This window comes from Lichtheimia ornata, assembly GCF_029851405.1.
Source record: "Lichtheimia ornata isolate CBS 291.66 chromosome Unknown scaffold00004, whole genome shotgun sequence".
Taxonomy (NCBI): Eukaryota; Fungi; Mucoromycota; class Mucoromycetes; order Mucorales; family Lichtheimiaceae; genus Lichtheimia; species Lichtheimia ornata.
This window is the reverse complement of record NW_026695324.1, coordinates 942,461-963,948: the sequence shown is the minus strand read 5'-3', so window position 1 is coordinate 963,948 and position 21,488 is coordinate 942,461. Positions and strand designations below refer to the sequence as shown.

Sequence of the window (21,488 nt, the reverse complement as noted above, 5' to 3'; positions counted from 1 at the left end):
GTGTATATATGTGTGTGTAAACAGGGCACTACTTTAAGCCGATAACCACCGCCGGATATGATTATAGTTGTCCGCCTCATGCTTCGATCTCATCTAACATGCCTAGCGTTCCCGATGCAAGATCCTCAAACTTACTCAAAGCTTGTGCAGCTGCAGCATGTGTCAAATCATTCTTCCTGAAAAAGAGTAGCTCGTCTTCCCAAAGAACAACCGGGTCATATTGCTCGAGATCCTTGGTCACCGCATGTGGTTTACGCTTTTCGTTTGGATCGAAATCTCTAATATCACTATACACGCACATTGTGTCAGTATACATCTTCTTTGATTTCCCTATCATCCTACTCACGTGTCGCTTATCTCGTAGAGATCTTTGATCAATTGCTTGGTGCGTAATAATATATACATAGCAATGGCCGACTTGGCAGCTGCATCGTGACTCATGGGTGGCTCAGTGGTTTCCTCGCCTTCAACATGGTCGTCATTGTTCTTTTGAGACTGCAAACGCACCAAGAGATCAGCACAAAACGTGGTTTGGATGCGTTCGATTTGGTACAGCAAGTATAGCACCTCGTCAGATTGTGTGAAGTCGAGTGTTGTCATGTTGTCGGCAACAAAACGAAGATAATGGATATCGATCTGCTTTGGTGTATGCATACAAAATGAGTTTTCGGATCCATATCAAAGCATTCATATAGCTTGAGCTCACCTCAGTTTCTGCCATGTCTTTTACTTCAAAGCGAAATGGTCGAACGAGAGCACTGATGAAATCCAACTTTGGCTTGGCAACTTGTTTGATGACAGTGTACGTCAATCCCAAAAGAGCATCCATTTTGGCATCCCCACCACGCTTTCCATAGCCATGAACTCGTTCACCAAAGAGCAGCCTTTGATACTCGAATGCTCGTAGTAGGTACTTTGGTAGCTGCGAGTACAATAGCATCCCGTACTTGTCGTGAGCGAAGCGATGTAGGTAATATGCTCTCATTCGCAAAATAGGATCAGGGCTTGTCTCAGCAGCAACAATGATGGGCATGCACTGTAAAAGAAAAGAAGAACAATGAGCAACCCCCCTTATTTTCAATATTCCTTTTTCCATTTCCCTTACCAATACTGGATGAGCTAAGCCTTGATGAATAATAGCAGCTACGACTTCAAAAGCGGCGTGTCTCAAATCGCTCGAATCGCTCATTGCACATTGGACAATTTCGGTCAAGTAGCGTTGCATGATCGATCCATTCACACTATTCAATCATCCGACGTGAATAAAACATTCTTGCTTATTGGATCATCTGATTGTATCTTACCCAAGCTCTGCAAATTCTGCCGTATTGCCGAGCAATGTCTCGATATCAATATCCTTGTGATATAACGATTCACCAGCATCTATGCAATCACTCGCCACATTAGCTATTGATCTTGTGTACCACGTGTAGATCATGAGAATTACCTTGTTCTCGCTGTTCAAGTCTCACTTCCTCGGTATCCAAAAACTCGCGAAAAACAATCATCAGCTGTGTTTGCAGGTCTTGATTATCTCGTTCAAAGATTTGATCCATAAGCTGAGTGCTGGCATCCTTTGTCATGAGCATTGGGTATCTTGTGTACATGTATCCAAGACCTTGAAGAGCCGCTCTCTGAATTTGCGCTGTTTCCGCCAAACCATGATCATCCGTGAACCAGTATAAAAGATCAAAGACATGTGACACAAGGCTCCCCTGAAAAATGGTCATCTTGTGAGACAACTGAATCAAAGTTTTCATGCAACCTTAATACAAACCTTGGTGATCTTATCCAAGGACGACATTTGTTCAGGGTTCTCGGCTCGCTTGGCATCGAAATCGACGTTTTGGCAAAGAACACCACAAATAGCCAAGATTTTCATCACGCCACTAGCAGGTCGATCCAATGCGCCCGATTGTTTGATCTTGGTTTGGATACCTTGCAACTTAACTAGTTTCCTTATCAGTGGATGGTATTCCATTATCCCTCTTTTGTTACTAACCTATGCAGGAGCCAAGGATTCGAACCAGAATGCCATATCGATGGGAGATGCTTTGTACAATCGTACATAAACATGATACTGCCGAGTCAGTGTACTAGGTGATCGTGATATTAGTTGATAAATCGCGTTTACAAGACGAATCATGCATTTACCTCTTGAGGGCAGGTGCCAATCAATTGAAAGAGGATACGCTCAAGAAGAGCTATGAATTCAGGATCATGGTACTTTTGCTGGGGGAGCACGTCTCTGTAAATATCCAGGACATGACGTGCCATTGGCCAATCATCCTAATAACATGATATTAGCCGAAGCAACAAAGGGGATGGTGAAGGGCGAAAAACATACCAGGTTTGTCACACTAAGGTATGGTTGTAATCCTGATGCCTGAGTCTCGCGTAACAATTCGGGGCATGTGGTGGTGAAGGCATGAATGGCCAAAAGACAATTACCAAACTGCTTCAAATCGTCTTGTTCATCATATTGCAGCACTCGATCAAACAAGCAGTCCACGATCCATTGGAAGTACTTTTCATATGCCTTTTTGCTTTTGACATCACCTTGCTCCATACACTAAATGTATAAAATGTGTGTTAGATAACAAAATCCAAGAATGGGATCAAGGCATCTATGTTCATACCTTTTGGACAATTTGTGGTAATGCTGTACTTTTGTCACCCACTGTGGCTTCCAATCGAGATACGGCTCCAAGAATGATACCTGTCAGCTCATCAATACGCCGCTTGCGTGCCTTGGGTGCATGCGCATACGATGATCCAAAATAATCATTTCCATCCTGATCGATCGATCGAAAGGGTCCAAAGAGAACTTCTTGTGTGCACTTGAATGCCAGGTCGCATATGCTCACTTCATTGTCACTGAGGCGGTGAATGAGCTTGGAAGCAATATCCATCTTGACATCGGGATCACTGCACTTGTAGTATAGGTCTCGAAGCAATTTGACCACCCGTTTGCGGACATTGGCTGCTGTGTCCTATGAATGCAATCAATCAGGATCCATGCTTGGGCAATCTTCAAAATGGGTAACTCACCATAACACGTGCGCTTGCAATCTCGTATAACTTGTGTGGGACTTCAGTTTGTCGACCAAGATACATTGCCAATACCTCCACTGCAATATCACGGATGGATGGTGATGCGTCATGGATCCGTTGTAGAATCGAATTGCGTATCCGTGTCTATGATCATGTTTGTTAATATCCGTCATGGAAATCCCCTTATATGAAAAATACAAACATCATCCAAGACCTCCGGGACCTCGCGCACCAAATGCCGAATTGCACGCACAGCCTTGTTGCGATAAGTGACAACATCCTTATGCAAGCATGTAACGATCTCGGCTAATAATCCATTGTAACTCTTGTAAAGCGTGTTGCGTGAAGCGAGCAATTCAGATATCAATTCAATGTCGGAGGTGTTCATCTCTGGAAATTCAAAGTTGCAGCTCCTATGGATACAATGAATGAGATCTTTTGTGTGCATCACGTACAATGTTGGTTCACAGCTTACCTTTCAAACTCATGTTCCTCACTAAGCTGCACATCAAGGCTGCGACACCATAACTGAGTCACCATGCCTTGAAGCGTGGATAGCAATTCCGCTGACGTGTCATTGTTGTCCTGCTCTTGTGATTGTTGCTTGATAAGTTTCCAGCTAGATGCATATTGCTTTCCCCATGCGCATATTTGAAACTATCAATGTTCGGTCAATTGATCCGTATGGGTGTGAAACTTTTTAAGTAATAACGAACCTGCAATGCTGAACCAGAAACTTGCAAATAAGCGATGCTCTTGAGGACACGGGTTTGGCATTCAAATAAAAGCTGGATCTTGCTTGGCTGAGTATCAGCGTTGATCTAGAGTAAAGAGTGAGCTTCTTGTGCATGCAACCTTGTACTTGAATTGTTGGTATTACCTCGCCCGGAATTCTCTCATACAACTCGCATATCCATTCAGGCGACATGTATCCACCTTTCCCAGTGATCTTATTAGAGCCCATCTTGATTCTGCTTGCAAGGATACCAAGCCATTCAATAGCCAACGACTTGAGATAGAGATCCGACTTTGTTCCTCTTATCCGCTCAATCTATTTTCAAGAATCAATATCATTGCAAATACAAATAACATACACCAACCCACCATTAGTTCACTGAAAGCTTGTAATAACAATTCAGCAGCTGGCCATTCGGGCTTGTTCAACACCGTGATAAAATCTTGCAATGTGCTCTCCAAAATGCCTCGATACTCGGCGATTGAATAGCTGTCTTTGGTACGCGATTTGCATCTAAGACACAATGTTGGTCATATTGGAATGACAAGAACGATAATACACGCACTTACTTTTGGATGACAAAGTTGAGGAGATAGGTTGCACTATCAATGGCCGCTTCCATGGCTGATTGCCAATATCCCATACTTTGTTGCACCAGCTTGCCGTACATTTCTTGAATCTGTGATCGGTCGCTCTCCTTGTGTGCCTTTTGATACTTCATAGTCCACTTTCGCATCCACTGTTTGTGATCCTCCATATCGCCTGAAATCGTACAGCATTGCACCAATTGCATGAACAAGGCACTCATCACGTGGATCTTGGTGTTGTCAGTGAGTCGATAACGTTTGGCACTCCGATCCATGCTGGTTAATGCATTCAAACTTGTGAGGATCTCGGAGAGGATCCATTTGCGGTGGTAGGGAAACTTGTTGAAAAGAATACGAAGCACATCCATGGCCCCCAATTTCATTTGCTCGAATGGATTCACAATGGTGTCACCGCTTTTGCTGGTCACCAGACATGAGTGATTGTTGTCAGTGTAATCATGGAAAAAGGCGCCCAATGCAATATAGCCCAAGACAATCACGCCATGGTCATCAAATCCATCCGCTTCAAGCAGCATCGTGGCTCGATGTAATAGCCGTGTGATCAACGGAAGAATGCGAATCATGTATCTTTTGGCTGTCAAATCGGTCTCGGCAAACTTGAGGAACATGCGTGTGCCATTGTTTACTAATAATAGCGTAAACAATGAGACCCTATTCAATCATTCTTCACCCACCCAAATCACTTACAACTTGTTGTATCTTCTTCAAACGCATTCAAATCAATCAAAGGGTATATAGTAGTCTCCAAATGGTTTCGTGCCAGTTGCAAACATGTCATGACCATGCTTTCAGGGAGATGCTATGGAACCCGTTAACATCTTTCCAAGATGTGCCCTGTACACAATTACCTTTCGATCCACATTGCATCCAGCAAGTATATCCAGCATCATCACCGCTGCTTCTAAGCCATTGGATAGCAATTCCAGTAGTTTGGTCGTAGCAGAGAAATCGGTCACGTGCTCCTCCACTCGTTTGCAGTAATCTCCAATGACATCAATGTCCATGGCACGGATGCAGCTGTTTTCCATCATTTGAAATATTCTTGCCAATCGAGTGGTATCCATTGAATCGAATACTGAGTAATAGGATGCTCTCAATGCCAGGGTGGTGAATTTATGCATTGTCGTTACTTGCAGGCACACCAACTCAGATTTGTCCTTTCCATCCAATGCATCATCTCGCTTTTGCTGATCTTCATCCATATCATGTTCCAGTAAATCATCGACAAAGCGTATAAATCTATCCAGTACGGCTGTATAATAATGCCACTTAGTAAAGCAATCCTATACCATGTTACCATTCCCTTACCTTCACCACGCTCTTCTAATGAACCCATATGCTCAACACGTGTATTGTTGTCTTGACTATTCTCTATGCCATTCTGTGGCTGTTGATCCTCTTTGGGTTGAGGTGTGTCTATGCGTTGATCATCATCGTCCTGCGCAGCAGAGGAGGGTGGTGCCACTGTTGGTACTGTTGCTGGTGGAGGTGCCGCTTGCGATTCGTGTGATTGAAGGATCCGTTGAATGAATGCTCGACGATGTACGAGTGGTTTGTCGTCTTCATCGTCATCGCTGCTATCTGCCGACGAGTTGACGGCACGTTCGATTGGTGCATGGGGTGCCGAATGCGATAATTTGCGTCGTTTTGTTGTCAAGTCGAAGGGTTTCTTGGATCGCGAAGGTTTCGATCGGTGTGTTCTAGTATCCTCAGTGGCCATGGGAATATGTTTATGGGGGGGCGATCGTGAAAGAGAATGGATTGGAGAAAATGGACACACGAGAGACACGCGAAAAATGGACAAGGAACAAGAACCGCGCCCTTAATACGCACACACGGCGCTTTCTTTCATTCAGCCAAAATACCGGCATGTGGTCGACCATTCAAGATCTACCCAACCGATTGGCATCAGCGAGCATTGCCCAGTATCAAAAGCTACCAAAGACTGGTAAACCAGTATCCCATGGCGCCAAAGCTGAATGGACCGTCCTTGCTTGTATTCTTGCAGTGTATGCAGGTAAAGAGATTCACTCACGAACTTTGTATGGGATATTCACTTTTGTATATGAAGAAAGCAAAGACAACTATGACGTTCGTGTGGTATCGCTAGGGTAAGTGATCATACAACAAAAGGGAAGAAGGATATGGAATTACATGTTGATGTTTAACATTGCTTAGGACAGGTCTCAAGTGTCTTCCTTACAGCAAGCTTTGTAACAAGGGCGAGCTGGTGCATGACAGCCATGCTGAGGTGATTGCGCGAAGAGGGTTCATGCGGTAAGTCTTATGCTAGATACTGTGATACTTCATTCTCATCACGTGTCATCTTCAGTTACATGTTGGAGCAATATGAAAAGCAATGCCCCGATAATAGCCCTTTCAAGATGGTGGATGGTCGATTGATGATCAAGGATGGGTACAGTTTCCACATGTATATCAGCCAATCGCCGTGTAAGTACAAGAATGAGATGGATGAGAAATAGGCATCTAATTGGGTCACATACATACATGTAGGTGGTGATGCCTCAATGTCAGCTGTTGCAGAATTGCAGACCGAAGAATCGCAGGCAGCTTTTGAATCAGGATCCAAGAGAAAAGTGATAAAGTACGACATGCTTGACAACAACACGTACGCCAACAAGAGACGCAAGGTATCATCCAATAAGGAGCAACAACAAGCTTTCCATCGAGGAAGATATGGCTTTGATCAATTGGGTATCCTTCGGACTAAACCAGGTAAAGCACGAGAATGTTCAATGATGGATACATATTACGGAAAGACTCATGACGTGATTTGGCGTTGCATAGGCCGCTTGGATTCAGAACCTTCTTTATGCATGTCATGCAGGTATGGAAAAAAAGCCAACACCTTCTGAGATGGGATGATATCATGTTAATCAAGAATCAGTGATAAGTTGGCACGATGGAATGTTCTTGGAATACAATCGGGATTGCTTGCTGATCTCATCGACAAACCGGTTTATCTCGATTCAATTGTTGTGGGTGACATGTATGATCATGATGCGTTGAAACGCGCATTGTACGGGCGATTGGAGAATCTCAAAGGTAATGTGCATATGTCTATTTCTCATGTTGTGGTATTGACTTTTGGTTATGTAGATCTTCCAAAACCATACAAGCTTCATCGTCCACGGATATACCATACGGATATCGAATTTGAATCATCCAAGCTCAAAATGGAAGAGGATAACAAAGGGACCGTAATACCAAGTGGGACAAGTAAGGGATTTTACACTGATTCTTTGCTATTCACAGCTCATTCACACACTCTCCATCAGCCATCTTATGGATACCAGGCATTCAAAAGCCAGAAGTAATAGTCCACGGCAAAAAGCAAGGAGCACCCAAGGGCAAACCATTGACAGCCAAAACACGGTAAGAACACGCTATTGAGAAGCTCGAGTGGCATGTGAACATCTAACGTTGATCCCTTTTTTGGTTGTTTGTAGATCATCAATTTGTAAGCTATCCTTACTTCAACAATACATCAATGCAAGGTAAGAATGAAAAGTCAATGACATGATAAGTGGAAGCTGATTGGATTATTTAAAGGTCGTGCATATCAGAGGAAAAGCAAAGTCGTACTTATCGTGAGTGGAAGCATCAATCAGAGCAGTACCAGATGGCCAAGGATCAGTTATTGGATCAATGCTTCTCCAATTGGGTGCAAACACCTGAACTTTACGAAGAATTTCATGCATTCGAGAACACCGACACCCTGTAAATAACGTGTTACCCATCCTGTTTGACGATTACTTTTTTCAGTAAAGGCATGATAGATCGCTCGCATACAATGGACAAATTGCATGGGGTGTTGAGCAATATAAGCTTCTCAGTGTGTGGCAGGAGGGTATATAAAGGCATTGCTTTAATTGCTTGTTTATGTGATCTAGAATGATGTCAACTTTGGTGGCGCGTCTTTTGACCGCTTTGTGGATCATGCTTGGTATCATCCATCATGTTGGTGTTCATTGTGCTGAAAAGCATATTTGTTTATGCACTACCATTGGTGGTATCTCCGTAAGTATCATCAAAGGATTAAAGAAGATCACGCTAATTGTCATCTTACCAGCATTCACGATGGCTATTCGAAATTGGCAATGTTTTGATAGAGCGAGGTTATCACGTTACGTACATTACGGATGAGTACAATGCTCAGTTTGCCACTGGATACCCTAACTTGGATGTGCAAGCTATTCTACCACCCACGACGGCGATCTACCCAAACAACACAATATTTACATCACTTGATGAGGTAGCCATGTGGAAGTCACTTGAAAAAGTGCTAAAAAGTGGGTATGATGCAAGCTACGACACCATGATGGCGTTTTTCGAGAAGCATTCTCCTGCTATGGTGGTGTGTGACATGATGTTGGATTTTTGTGCTGACGCTGCAAGTGATTATGGTGCGCCAATTGCTATCACATCAACCAGCACAATGATACATCGGCAGCAATCCTTATGCCGTGGTATACCTTTTCTTCTACAATGGCCATGCCGTCATCTAATGCGTCTTTGGTATCCGTTTCTTTGGAAAGACAACAAGGCACATGCACTCAAACTCATCAACAACTACTTTGGCTTGGAACCAGCACAAGATTTTGATCCACTTACACACATGGTGGGCCCTATTCTCCCCGAGCATCAAGAACATGCCTCCAATCTATCCAACGCTGAGACACAATTTCTCGCAACACATACAAAGGTTGTCCTCGTTGCATTTGGTCAACACCAGCTCTTCCACCTCGATGCACAAGAAACAGCAAGTTTAGATACGGCTTTACAAGAACATCAGCGATGTGGCAATGTGGATGGTGTTATTTGGGTGACAAGAGAAAAGCACAACGTATGCAATAACCAGCTATCAACGACAACAAGAAGCCTTGACTCTATGTGTGTGGAATGGATCGACCAGCACGCGATCCTACATCATCCTGCTGTACGACTTTTTATTTCTCATGGAGGCTCTGGAGGTCTTCATGAAAGCTTGGATGCCGCTACACCATTGTTCCTGTTTCCATCCATGGCAGACCAAATACCCAATGCAAAGCAGCTCCAAGCTGAAGGCGTGGCTCGATGGCATCCACGTGCTACTGCTGCTGCTGCTGGTGCGGGTAAAATGGATATCCAAAGGATCATCGAAGATCTCGAATTTCTCTTGAGCTCCGATAATGCACCTCTGCAAGATAGCTTAAAACGACACAAGACACTGGTTGATCTGGGAAAAAGACGTAAACATTACGCTGCGGATTTGTTGGGTATGATCAAGGGACTCGATTGTGCTTGTGAAAAAAGGATCCAATGGCTCATCACTATGTGTTCATAACAGAGGAACTCGTACTTGCAAGCAATGACCATGGACGTTTGGAGCATCGTATCAAGAAAGCGAACATGAGTCTTATCAACACGCTATTGAGCTGGTTTCAAAACAGGCACTGTTGTACGTAGCATATGACAGCATCATTGTATCATTATGTACTTGATTTTACACAATAGCAGATACTATTACCACCATGCATGTTTATTTGTTTGTTACGCAACATGTATTAATTGTTAAGGTGTTGGCGTGTGAGATAGAGATTAGCTGCGTTTTGAAAACTTGATAAAGAGATCTTTTGGCTGCGTAGCTCCTAGACCATGGGTGATAAGACCATTCTTGTGGATCGAATCCTCTGGCAAAGACCACTCATGTTCCCTTACTATGATATTATTAGTCACCATTCACTTTTCCTATTGCTGCATGATGCACTTACAGAGCATTGTCAAAAACACCCGTTGTTCCATCAAGCTAAAGTTTGACCCAATACATTTACGTGCACCATCAGAAAACGGCACCCATGGTATTCCATTTCGTGTGAGCTGCTCTGCTTCGCCTCCAGGGGCAAACCTCTCAGGGCGAAAAACATCAGGATCTTGCCATACTGTTGGATTGCGTTGTAGATCAATGATATCCAAGCTGACGCGTGTGCCTTTGGGGATGAAGACGCCATTCAATTCTGTATCACGGGTTGCTTCTCGAGGAATAATGGATACAGCTGGTGGATTTAAACGTAGCGTCTATTGTCATTGTCATTAGAAAAAAGAGCCACCATTCATTGTTTTGAACTTTTTTTACCTCTTTGATCACCATGTTGATAAAAGACAATGAACGCATTTGATCCAGTGATGGAGTTGGATCATTACCCAAAACAGCGAGGGCTTCTTTTCGTGCTTTGTCTTGTGCATCAGGATTCACCGCCAAATAATAGATCGCATAGGCTAAAGCGGATGCAGTTGTATCATGACCAGCAAGGAAAAAGACGCAAAGATTACTCTAGTATACGTATGTATAAGCATCCATTGTGTGTATGTCTATTCACTCCCAAAACGTACCAGCAACTCGTTATTGGATAATCTTCCTTCACCATCGTTTTCCGCTTCAATCATCAGCGTAAGCAAATCCTTCTCATTGTCGGCTCTATCATTGATGGCATCTTTTTGCTGCAGCTGCTGCTTCTTTTTGCTAATGATATCATTCATCATACCAAGGAAGATGGATAGCTCATTGTGTACGTTTTGCCGATCTGGAAACAAAAACAGGTACTTTTGTTCAAGAATTGGGAACAAGAAAAAGAGTGGATTCTTGGCTTTAGCTACGAGATAATGATATCGGTCTACCCAAGGATTGTTGTCGATCTGATCCAAGGCATGAAAATCAAAATCAAAAGATGAAAGTCCAATGGCATCCAAAGACCATCGCGTCGTCAGGGTATGCACATTCAATATCCCATCGGTTGCTATCATCAATTCTCCGTGTAACAACTTTTCCATCAAACGTCCAAAAAGCGCCACAGGCATGGAGCGGTGAAATGCTGGATTGGCAACCTACATACATACACAGATACAATGTCAGCTAATCAATGTCACGTATTCCATTATTATTAAGCATGCATACCTTGCGATGATTCTTCCATTTTTCCCCCGTTTCAAAGAGAATGTTGGGGCCAACAAGTAATCTTCCTGCGATGGTGCCCTCACGTTTCTTTTGTAACCTGGCTTTGGGAAACAGATCTATTGCGTGGGTATATGAGATCAGCTATTAAGGATCATGACCCTATTGTTGCCTTTTTTGTACCATGACTCAGCAAAAGCTTTTTAGCGGCTTCAGGACTAGTAACGCGCACAGTCCATCCTGAATTATCGAAACGCTACATATATATCCATCAAGGCGTGCAAATGATGAGACACGTAGTAGATAGCTATAATGTATATTACAATAACTTACAACGTATAAGCCATGATTCGCCTTGTTGGCAGCAGGTAGAGTGATTGTATTCGCCACTTGATCTGCAGGTGTTTCCTTGATCAATGCCCTGATGACGGCAAAAAAATCAGCTCTTGGAAGATGAGCAAGGGAGGATGGGGGAGTAGTGAGCCTCTTATAGCCAATATAGAGAGTGAAAAGGGTGATGGCCGTGGCAAGCGACCAAGGATGCTTAATGGTCATGTCAAATTGTAAAAAGAAGAGTGAAACCGAAAGAAGAAAGAGGAGACAAAAATAGATTTTTGGAACTTGCAACTTTATGCGAAACATACAATCCCGACTGGTTTTACTGGAGACTAGCTTATGAAGATGGGGCAGCAGGTTGTTCAGCGTTGTTGTTGGTCTCTTGCTTAGACTCTATAAGGTTGACATAAATCAAATCAATCAATCAATCATTCATTGTCCCATGTCACACACACACACACAATATTCATTCATACCTTCTTCCTTATCCGCATTCCACAAGGTAAGATTGTCACGCAAGAGCTGCATAATGAGGGTGGAATCCTTGTAGCTTTCCTCACTGAGTTGATCAAGTTCAGCGATCGCGTCATCAAATGCTTGCTTGGCAAGATCACAGGCCTTGCTGGGAGCGTTCTTGATCTCATAATGGAAGACGGAATAGTTGAGAGCAAGACCCAAACGAATAGGGTGAGTGGATGGTAACTCGGCCATGGCAACCTTGTAAGCTTCATCGTAAGCATCACCGGACTTGTCGGCAGCCTGGTTACGCTCATCATCTTGAACAAATTCGGCCAAATAACGCAAGTAGTCGCCCTTCATCTTGAGATAAAAGACACGTTCTTCACCGCCTGTTGCAGTCTTGATGAGATGCTCATCCAATACAGAAAGGATATCATCACAGATCTTGCGTAGCTCGCCTTCGATCTTTGTTCTGTATTCTTGGATCGTTTGGACATGTTCCTCGTTGCCCTTGGATTTTTCTTTGCTCTCAATCGATGACACCACGCGCCACGAAGCACGACGGCCGCCAATCGTGTTCTTGTATGCAACACTCAACAGATTGCGCTCTTCCACAGAGAGATTTTGACCCATGGCAGCAACTTGTTTCATGTACTCGACCATTTCTATCATTTCCAACATTGAGCACATACACACACATATGGGTTCCCATCCCAAAACGCTATTCCCTATTATCCTGGGGGAACTTACCATCGTAGCGTTCAGCTTGTTCAGCCAACTTTGCTTGATAGACACAACGTTCACGAGATTCCATTTTGTGTAAAGAGAAGAGATAAAAGAAGCGTGTTTAAGAGAGGGAGAAAAAGCAAGTAAAAGAGAAGAAAAGGGGATGGGGAGGGTTTGAGGAGAGACAAGAGACACACACAACCTGTCGTTCGTTCCGCTACTTTGATGTTTCACAAAACCAGCCGACCCGAGCGGATGTCAGCCGACGACGGAAAAGAAACTACCACCGCTGCTCCTCCAATGTCGGCATTGTGCCCTTTATTGTTATTATCATTCTACATTGATCCCCTTTTGATCTCCACTTAATAATCGATAAAACTCGGTATGTGATTGCTCCATCTCAAATAGCATTTGACGTGCTTGCTCTTCTGTAATCTCATCACTGGCCTTCATTGAATTGAGTGTAATCAGCCATTGTCGCACCTTGGATCTTCCTTCAAAGTCCCCTGGCAACCCAGGCACATTGTTCAGAGATTGAATCAAATCAGCTAGAATGGGATGTAGCTCGTCCACCGCATATCGATTCAGTCGCAACGTATCCATCAATGTAATAAAATGCTATATAAAATCCACCCTTTAATATCCCATTCGAGAGAGTAAAAAAGAGACCTTCCTTCATCAAATCACTTACCAATACACTCTCGGCAATGTATTTTGCAGACTTGCCCACATCTTGTTTGTTGTCTCCCACTGCATGTTCATAGGTTGCTGGTACTCCAATCTTGAATCGATTCACAGCTGCTGGACATGAAAGCTACAAAATCATGCAATGGGGTCACTTACTTTGATGACATCTCAACGACCTGACAACCCACTTTTACCTTGTAATCATCCATAAACGTCTCGAGATTGTTCACGCTGTCAGATAAAAAGTTCATGGTCGTTTTGTACTTTGCAATAAGGTTGGCACATTGTGGTGTGTACCTAACAACAAGAACAATCAATCTCTTGTCGACCTTTTTTTTGGTTGCCAAGCTATACGCACTTACTCTTCAGCTGTAATAGAATCGCGAATGAAGGCCTTCTCCAGGTGCTCCATCAGCACGATTATGGCAAACAAGTCGGCCATATTGTCATACTTGTCTCTTTCCTTGTTGTTGCTAAATAGCCGTACTTCCTATTGCCCATCCCAATTGTGAGCGGGTTGCCATGCATGTGGGCATGCCGAACATGCGTACCTCATCTAGGTTGATATCTATAGAAGCCGTTGTCATATGAGTAAATGGGTTGATATGTAATGCTGCGTTGTTCGATTACTTTTGGCTGTGTTGTCATAATAGTTGGGTGCATATCGTGGCACATGCGTGTGCTTGGTGGGGGACTCCATAATCAAATTCAGAGAGAAGAGAAAGGCGTAGGATACAGAATCCCGACGACAAGCTTATCACACACACGCATCCTAAAATAGTTGACATGAACAGATGTATGCATAATATCTATCACCATGAGTCTCTCTCGGACATTCATTCTAGCTATTTTCCTTAATAGCATCAAAGAGGTAGCCACTTTATCATACGAGGAATTACACGTTGACGATAAGAAAGCAACAATTATTCAAGTAATGTAGCAATGTTATAACACAAATAGCAATGGATGTATGTGGTGTATATGGGAACTAGACATCAAGGATATAAGCAAGAAGGGATTTCGTCATGGGTTCAATATGTGGTGGGATTGTGATACAGCAAATGGTAGTACATAGTACAGTAGTAGTAGGATCATCAATGGATCGTTTTCGTCAAGCGGTCTCTCCTTCGAAAGATGGTTTATCAGTGGCATCTGTAGGTGGTTCGGCCAACTTGGCAATGACACCGGTGTTCTCATTGGATCCGGAAGATACGATAAAGGGGCTATCTCCAATGGATGGTGGCAATCGTTTTACCGATAGAGATGGTGTAAAAAGAGGATTGGATGGAGATGGTCGTGGTAGTGGAGATGAAGCTGCTGTAGAATCTTGCGAGGAATGCCAACAAAGAGCCATCTTTGATAATTTCTGCTCCACAAGATAAAGAACCAAGTCGTCAAAGAACAATTGCATGATCCGGAAACTCTCTGTGGGTGTGCTCATCAATATCCAATGCTCATGATCATACCCTTTTTTAATGTTTTACCTTCGCTAGAAGCATGGCTGGCGCTGAGATCTTTGATGAGCAGTGCGGTTAGGTATGTCCACTTGAAAATGAATTCCCTGGCGTAAGACATGTAGTCGTTTAGATCATTGGCCTTTGAAAAAAAATCATGGATGAATATCATACCACGTGTCAAATAACGCTCCAATATCACTTACCGCCTGTTGTGTCGGGATACGCAGGAATCGATGGACAATGCCTTTGAGCCAAGTAATCCAGCAATCAAGATCAGCGTTGGTGGATAGCAAGTTGTAAACATCAAATTGCACTATAGGCGAGGAATCAGTCTACTTGAACTATGATATCTCCACACATCCAGACTTACGAATATGCTTGATTTGCTTTGGGTCACACTGGCATAGCCAATAGGACTGGTCAACCACATTGTCAAAGTCAATCGTAGTCCAATCATGCTGCATGTTTTCCACTGTTGGGAGATCCATGATCATCGCTGCGACGTCGTTGGCCAAGAAGTTGAGCTTAAGGTGGCGACGAAATTTGGACACAAAGACTTCAGCGACTGAATACAAATGATGTCAGCCATCATGATAGCACTACATCCAGGTCATTGTCAAGAAGCATACCTCCTAGCTTTTTCATCACAAAGGTCTCGGGATAATGACTTCGTAGCGATTCCTCAATACATGGTAGCAACTCTCCAGTATACGTTCGTAGGCGATCAAGGGTATGGAATGGGGTGGGTGTATACACCTTTGGAATCACGCTTGAAATAATGGCCTAAAAGGCAAAAAGTGTCAGTCCCCATGATCTAGCCTCACCCTCTTCCCCTCCCATACATCATACTCACGTCATAGAGGGAACAATCCCATCGCCATACAGCCTCTGTGATGTCTGGGGTGCTTCGAATGGCATTTCGGAATCGGTCAGGGAGCATGCGATAGAACGATCTAATACCAGCAAACAGCTATTAATCAAGTAAGAATGTAAATAAGTCTTCTACTCCTTGATTCATTCATTGTTTTCATCATCACTTGCCTCGTCAATTTGATTGTTTCGGATGTAATCAAGGATCTCTTGACAATGTTGCTGATATGCATGCGAAAATTCATGTGCGATCGTATTGTCCTTGAGAGTGGAAAATTGGAGCGGTGCAAAAGATGCAAGGTGGATTGGCTCGTTGTTGTCTTCATATCTGAAGGCGATTGCTGACACCGACGAGGTGGTTGTGTAGTTACGACGCCATTGAGGATTTCGCGAAGAAGATTGTTGTTGCTGGTAGTTGTTGTTCAAAGAGGCCGTGGTCATGCGTGGTGGTGGTGTATTAACAAGCACAAAAGTAGGAGGGTGTGTTGGTGATCTTGTGTCTTGAATCACGCTAATACATACATATGCACAATGACTTAATGGATATGGCCAATGTCATCCCCTTTCTTTTGTATACACATACCTGCTGCCACCACTTGGAACAAGGGCAGATGATGGTGCATGACGTGAAGATGGGGTGGTGATTGGATAAGGGCTTGAGGTTGTAGAAACAGCACGTCGACGTTGTTGGCGAGTTCTTGTGGGTGATGTTGTTGATATAACAGGTGCACTGGATGTGGATGTTTCACTTGTTGATGTGGTGGTAGCGGCATCTGTTGGAATGAGACGAGGGGATGCATCCATACGACGACGAATACCACAATAATGATATCTGGATTGGCCACGTACACCAAGACGACGTGTCGTAATACGAGGAAAGATATGGCGAATGAGCTTGCCAAAAGTAGCACAGTTAACAGGCTGGATGTTGCGTGCTGTACATGTCGCTAGATAATCTTGATACATGCCACTGCGAGGGACATTGTGATTGTGCTCATAGTAATAATGGGAAATGGCCCTAGGTTATCCATTGTTAGTATATGATTTGAATAATAGAAGCTTATACATACCAAGTGAGCACAAAGTTGTTTTGGGCATGACCCGCTTGATCCTGTTGAACTCGGTTTTCTCTGCTACGAGGGGTGCGTACAGCGCGTGGACGATGGATCACTACTGCATCAGGCTCCCCTTCTTCGTTATCACCCTCCTCCTCCTCCTCCTCATGAAGTTGGTCATGTTCCTGTTCCTCTTCTGAAACCGCAGCTGCTGAACGTGGTTGGCCTGAATGTTGCAATGAGGAGTCCCCATGAGGCGATCCCGAAGAACTACAACACGAATGAGACATGGGTCAATGAGCATGCATCGACCTTCTCAATGCTTCCTTTGACTTTGACACTTGCTTACCTTCCTTCTTGAGAGATAGCGAATTGACTGTTTGACGTTGTTGTCGTAGCAGCATCGCTTGGGACTTCATTGGCAGGCACGTCTTGTCTGTTGCTGGAGGATGGTCGTTTGTTGTCGGCCATGATAAAAGGAAATGATAAGGGAAAGAAAAGAAATGGGGTGGAGCTCAACAGGAATCAAACAAGATAAAATGAATGACACGCATGGTGCGGTTTTGATGTCTCAGTTACATTGACTGCGTTCCTTCGCTTTACATCCTTTCCTCCCTCGAGTTCATCATGTACATCCACCCACTCCATTCATATTCATTCAACTAAAGAGACATTGTCTAATGCCATTACTTTAAGCTGCATGGGATCATGAAGAATGTTGGTGTTCACGCATAATCATGCAGCTCGCGCTGACATGTTTGGCGTTTCGCGTGCCAATTGTGTAACGTGATTTAAATTCCTCCACAAAAGATAGTCATTGTTCTTTACCTAAAGCCGTTTTCATTGTATTTCATTATCAAAATAAAGGTGAACATTCCTCGAAAGGAAGATAGATGCATTGCTTTATATAACGTATGTTTGTTTGAAATTCATAATACTTGAGGATGGCTGAGGATGGGTGCACGGATCATGCAATGATGGAATCACGTGCCTGAAAGCTATTATCTGAGGAGTAATGCAGTCCCGGCCACGCCAAACAGTAACCTTATATTCGAACCCTATTTTCGACATACTTCAACATCGCCATATCGAAGCTATTACCGACGCAATAATGGATCATGCTATTCTTGCAGAATGAGGAGCGGCGCCATCATTGTTGGATCCAGCATGGTCGTCCCCAGCAGCAGCAAGAAAATGTGTGTTGCTGAAAATAGAAACATTCCATGTTCTCTTTCTATTGAGCTTCTGGTTATTCTCCCATCTCTCCTTATTGTTGTTGTCATTGTCAAATACACACAATCAACTCATCAACAATCAAAATTTGCTTCTTGTATGTGATACAATATGGCCCGTGTGTGTCTATTTGTTCAGATCCATGATCATTTTTTCAAAGCAGTGTCGATCCAATCATTTCATCAACGGGCTTTTAGACCGATAAACGCCCAACATCACACACCCCAAGATGCGCTGATCTACTTTACATGCATGGCTAGTATACCCAATGCACCCCGATTAGCGGAGCTCCTGAAAATCCTTCATTTGCATAGCTATCGTGAGCATACATACAAGCAGGAGAAACAACAACCACCCAAAAAAAAGGCAAACGACGACGATCAATGCATGCATCTACGTATGATAGAGAATGCTTTAGGCTATTACTATTGTAAATGGTAAAACAAATCCATGTGCCATGGGATATGGTAGTATGCATCCATATCATCAGCAGGGAGTTAATAAGGGCGGGGATCATCAGCTGATAAGGTATTCTTATTGCTGAGAGAGAAGAGGAAAGCGGATTTTCGGTAAGATTCAAGTTACCATTCCGATCGTTTTGGTACACAAGATCAATGCAGATCTAGATACGTTCCTGTCATTATGCTTTTCTTAGCTGTTACTTTGTACATGAAACGTAAAATAGATCCAAGAAAACGTTTCAGATCGTTAAACAAGTGCTTGTACGTACCCAAAAATGGGCATTCCAGGTTCTTTTCGTTGATCCACAAAAGGTATTCCCCAAGACCACCAATGTAAAGAAAGGGGGTGGATGGATGAGTAGTAGTAGTAGTAATAAGCGAGGAAGCTGTACATGAAATGCAGCTAATGGCTTAAGCAATGCAGCCTTACATAGTAGGTTGTGTGTGGATGGATCGACAACCAAACCATTTTTGGGGATTAAAGTCTCCTCATCCTTGCAACCCCCCTTCCCCTATACCTCGTTTATATAGATCCATGTGCCGATAGATACATTCATTGATACTCAAAATACTGCGGCAATTTGATTAGAAATACAACTACCACTACCGGTTAGCGGACCACATTTGTAAGAGGACGATGAGGAGGATGAAACGCAACAAGAAGGCTGCTGCTTTTTGGCTTTTGCTGTGGCAAAGTTCAGACGTAGTCTATGTATGGAATAAAAGGGATACCTAAAAGTAAACCATATGGAGTTATGTTTATAGTTACAGCTCGATGCTCCTTTTAACGATATCAAAAAAGAGAGCAGAATTGAATGTTACACACCGATTGGGATGTGCCTGAGAATATGGGACGATCCAGACGCGCATTATCGGGACCAATGAACACGCGCGTCAATGACTCGGCAGAATTGCATCATTGCAAAACGTTTATATAGGCCCATTGTCATCCCCCACTCCTTTTCATTTTTTTTTTCTTCGTCATTACGACTCTTGTCTTTTTTTCACAATGATGTTCAACCTGATAATATCTGCTGCACAAGTAAGATACAACAACATTGGCTCCAAAATGGGTTTCCATGGGAAGAAAAATGCTAAATGATCATTCATCATCATAGTCCATTCTTCAAGTCATGGTGATTGTAGCATTTGGCTATATCCTTACAAGAGGTGGTTATATCAGCAATGATAAACAAAAGGTAATTCAACATCCATGCTATGTGAAAAGAAGAAGAAGAATGCATGATTGATGATCCTTCTCCCCCCATAGTGGCTCTCCAAGTTGAACCTTGTATTCTTTACACCATGCCTCCTCTTTTCAAACATTGCATCTGTCATTTCATTCGAGAAGCTACTTGCATACTGGCCGATCCCTATTTTTTATAGCATCTTTGCCCTTATCTCATTTTCCGCTGCACATGGCATCAGCCGTGCTGTTCGAGTCAAGCCTGTCTATCGTCGTTTTATCGTTGCATGCACCATGTTTTCCAATACAAACTCCTTACCAGTGGCTGTCATTTCGAGCTTGGCCTTATCAGAAGCGGGTCAAATCCTCTATTGGGGTGTCGATGATTCACAGCAAGCTGTGGCTGCAAGGTATGTATCATCATCATCATCAAGCCCCTTCCTTGCCAACCCCCCTCTTTTGAATATCGAAACCTTCGTTGAAAATGGCCTTGATGGATCATCCACATTTGTGCTGATACATACGCGTTCCTTCTTTGTTTTCTTTCTTCAGGGGCATTACCTATGCATTGCTGTATGCTATCTTTGGAAACCTTTTACGCTGGTCCTATGGATACAGCTTGCTTTCATCTGAAGAAGATCCCGACAATGATGACCAAGACAAGCAAAGCAGTGTTCTCACAGGAAGAGAACATCATCGAGATGAGATTGTGTATGCCGAATATGGAGCAGCTGACATGTATCGTCGTCGTGCTAGCTCAATCACGTTACCAGGCACTGACCATCTTGGTTCACAACAAGCTAACAACAAGGCATCCTTGAGGGGCCAAGTCAATGAATCCACTGCCCTTTTATCCTCCTCCATGGAACAACAACAACAAGTTGTTGACGATGATGATGATGATGATGATGATGCTCGTTCTACTACAAAGACACTTGTCGTAGTGGATTGGGCCCGGTCCATTCATCAATCCATGACCCCACCCTTGTACGCAGCATTGCTTGCATTGATTGTTGGACTTGTTCCCTTTCTTAAGCAGCTCATGTATCACAGTATATTGTATCCCACCATCACCAGTGCTATTCAATCCTGCAGCAAAGCCTCCGTTCCCATCACGCTCGTTTGCCTTGGTGCACAACTCAAAGATATTTCTTCTCAAACATCATCATCATCCGATGCAGCATTGGAATTAGAAGAAGGTCAACAACAAGAACGTCAAGTGGATCCCAAGCCCATAGCCACAGCCATTGGTATCCGTATGGGACTTGTACCATTGATAGTGATCCCGTTGGTGCTTGCCTTTGTAAAGTACAATGGTGTTGCATGGTCGTCTGTGTCAGTGGCCACGGATCCAGTATTTGGTGTCATGATGATTATCCTTGGTTGCACTCCCACGGCCATCAATCTGGTGCAAATCTCTCAGGTGACAGGTGCCTTTGAAAAGGAAATGCTGCGTGTCCTCTTTTGGAGTTATGGTGTTGTCTGTATCCCCGTATTCACCATGATCATCTTTGCTGCTCTCAACATTGTCCATTTGTTTGTCTAAAATACCCACCCCCTCATTGTGTATACCACCAACAATTGCCCTTTTACCCATAACCCATAGAATGCACCCTTGTGTTGTTTCCCTGTAAATACATATTGCCTCCTTTTTTCCACTCCCATCAA

At 43.4% G+C, this 21,488-nt stretch overlaps 8 protein-coding genes across 8 annotated transcripts; 3 read left to right on the top strand and 5 right to left on the bottom strand.

Moving 5' to 3' along the window:
• Positions 1-76: 76 nt before the first annotated feature.
• On the bottom strand, positions 77-6,118 carry O0I10_001758 (uncharacterized protein; the record flags this gene model as incomplete). Its single annotated transcript, XM_058481850.1, has 21 exons — positions 77-287; positions 347-636; positions 707-1,036; positions 1,106-1,241; positions 1,305-1,383; positions 1,448-1,715; positions 1,778-1,950; positions 2,003-2,096; positions 2,155-2,289; positions 2,348-2,572; positions 2,640-2,993; positions 3,052-3,198; positions 3,257-3,467; positions 3,530-3,711; positions 3,771-3,875; positions 3,935-4,105; positions 4,159-4,303; positions 4,360-5,023; positions 5,086-5,197; positions 5,247-5,650; positions 5,707-6,118. 21 exons carry the CDS (start codon positions 6,116-6,118, stop codon positions 77-79), a joined length of 4,848 nt encoding a protein of 1,615 aa, XP_058347707.1.
• A 149-nt stretch (positions 6,119-6,267) lies between these two features.
• On the top strand, positions 6,268-8,143 carry O0I10_001757 (uncharacterized protein; the record flags this gene model as incomplete). The annotated part of the gene is made up of 11 exons (XM_058481849.1): positions 6,268-6,415; positions 6,470-6,509; positions 6,577-6,675; positions 6,731-6,849; positions 6,913-7,134; positions 7,207-7,246; positions 7,307-7,464; positions 7,519-7,638; positions 7,698-7,794; positions 7,869-7,916; positions 7,972-8,143. The coding sequence occupies 11 exons, from the start codon at positions 6,268-6,270 to the stop codon at positions 8,141-8,143; spliced, it is 1,263 nt and encodes a 420-aa protein (XP_058347706.1).
• A 173-nt stretch (positions 8,144-8,316) lies between these two features.
• Positions 8,317-9,867, top strand: O0I10_001756 (uncharacterized protein; the record flags this gene model as incomplete). The annotated part of the gene is made up of 3 exons (XM_058481848.1): positions 8,317-8,439; positions 8,492-9,677; positions 9,749-9,867. 3 exons carry the CDS (start codon positions 8,317-8,319, stop codon positions 9,865-9,867), a joined length of 1,428 nt encoding a protein of 475 aa, XP_058347705.1.
• Positions 9,868-9,999: 132 nt separating this feature from the next.
• O0I10_001755 (uncharacterized protein) lies at positions 10,000-11,905 on the bottom strand (the record flags this gene model as incomplete). Its single annotated transcript, XM_058481847.1, has 7 exons — positions 10,000-10,118; positions 10,173-10,476; positions 10,535-10,732; positions 10,792-11,283; positions 11,354-11,469; positions 11,534-11,606; positions 11,684-11,905. The coding sequence occupies 7 exons, from the start codon at positions 11,903-11,905 to the stop codon at positions 10,000-10,002; spliced, it is 1,524 nt and encodes a 507-aa protein (XP_058347704.1).
• Positions 11,906-12,023: 118 nt separating this feature from the next.
• Positions 12,024-12,959, bottom strand: O0I10_001754 (uncharacterized protein; the record flags this gene model as incomplete). The annotated part of the gene is made up of 3 exons (XM_058481846.1): positions 12,024-12,079; positions 12,163-12,810; positions 12,896-12,959. 3 exons carry the CDS (start codon positions 12,957-12,959, stop codon positions 12,024-12,026), a joined length of 768 nt encoding a protein of 255 aa, XP_058347703.1.
• Positions 12,960-13,201: 242 nt separating this feature from the next.
• O0I10_001753 (uncharacterized protein) lies at positions 13,202-14,258 on the bottom strand (the record flags this gene model as incomplete). Its single annotated transcript, XM_058481845.1, has 6 exons — positions 13,202-13,489; positions 13,563-13,685; positions 13,753-13,855; positions 13,921-14,048; positions 14,110-14,126; positions 14,189-14,258. The coding sequence occupies 6 exons, from the start codon at positions 14,256-14,258 to the stop codon at positions 13,202-13,204; spliced, it is 729 nt and encodes a 242-aa protein (XP_058347702.1).
• Positions 14,259-14,669: 411 nt separating this feature from the next.
• O0I10_001752 (uncharacterized protein) lies at positions 14,670-17,411 on the bottom strand (the record flags this gene model as incomplete). Its single annotated transcript, XM_058481844.1, has 10 exons — positions 14,670-14,983; positions 15,043-15,154; positions 15,219-15,328; positions 15,386-15,580; positions 15,645-15,798; positions 15,869-15,985; positions 16,057-16,396; positions 16,469-16,903; positions 16,956-17,210; positions 17,290-17,411. The coding sequence occupies 10 exons, from the start codon at positions 17,409-17,411 to the stop codon at positions 14,670-14,672; spliced, it is 2,154 nt and encodes a 717-aa protein (XP_058347701.1).
• Positions 17,412-19,643: 2,232 nt separating this feature from the next.
• Positions 19,644-21,366, top strand: O0I10_001751 (uncharacterized protein; the record flags this gene model as incomplete). Its single annotated transcript, XM_058481843.1, has 4 exons — positions 19,644-19,676; positions 19,753-19,833; positions 19,905-20,230; positions 20,373-21,366. 4 exons carry the CDS (start codon positions 19,644-19,646, stop codon positions 21,364-21,366), a joined length of 1,434 nt encoding a protein of 477 aa, XP_058347700.1.
• Positions 21,367-21,488: the final 122 nt, after the last annotated feature.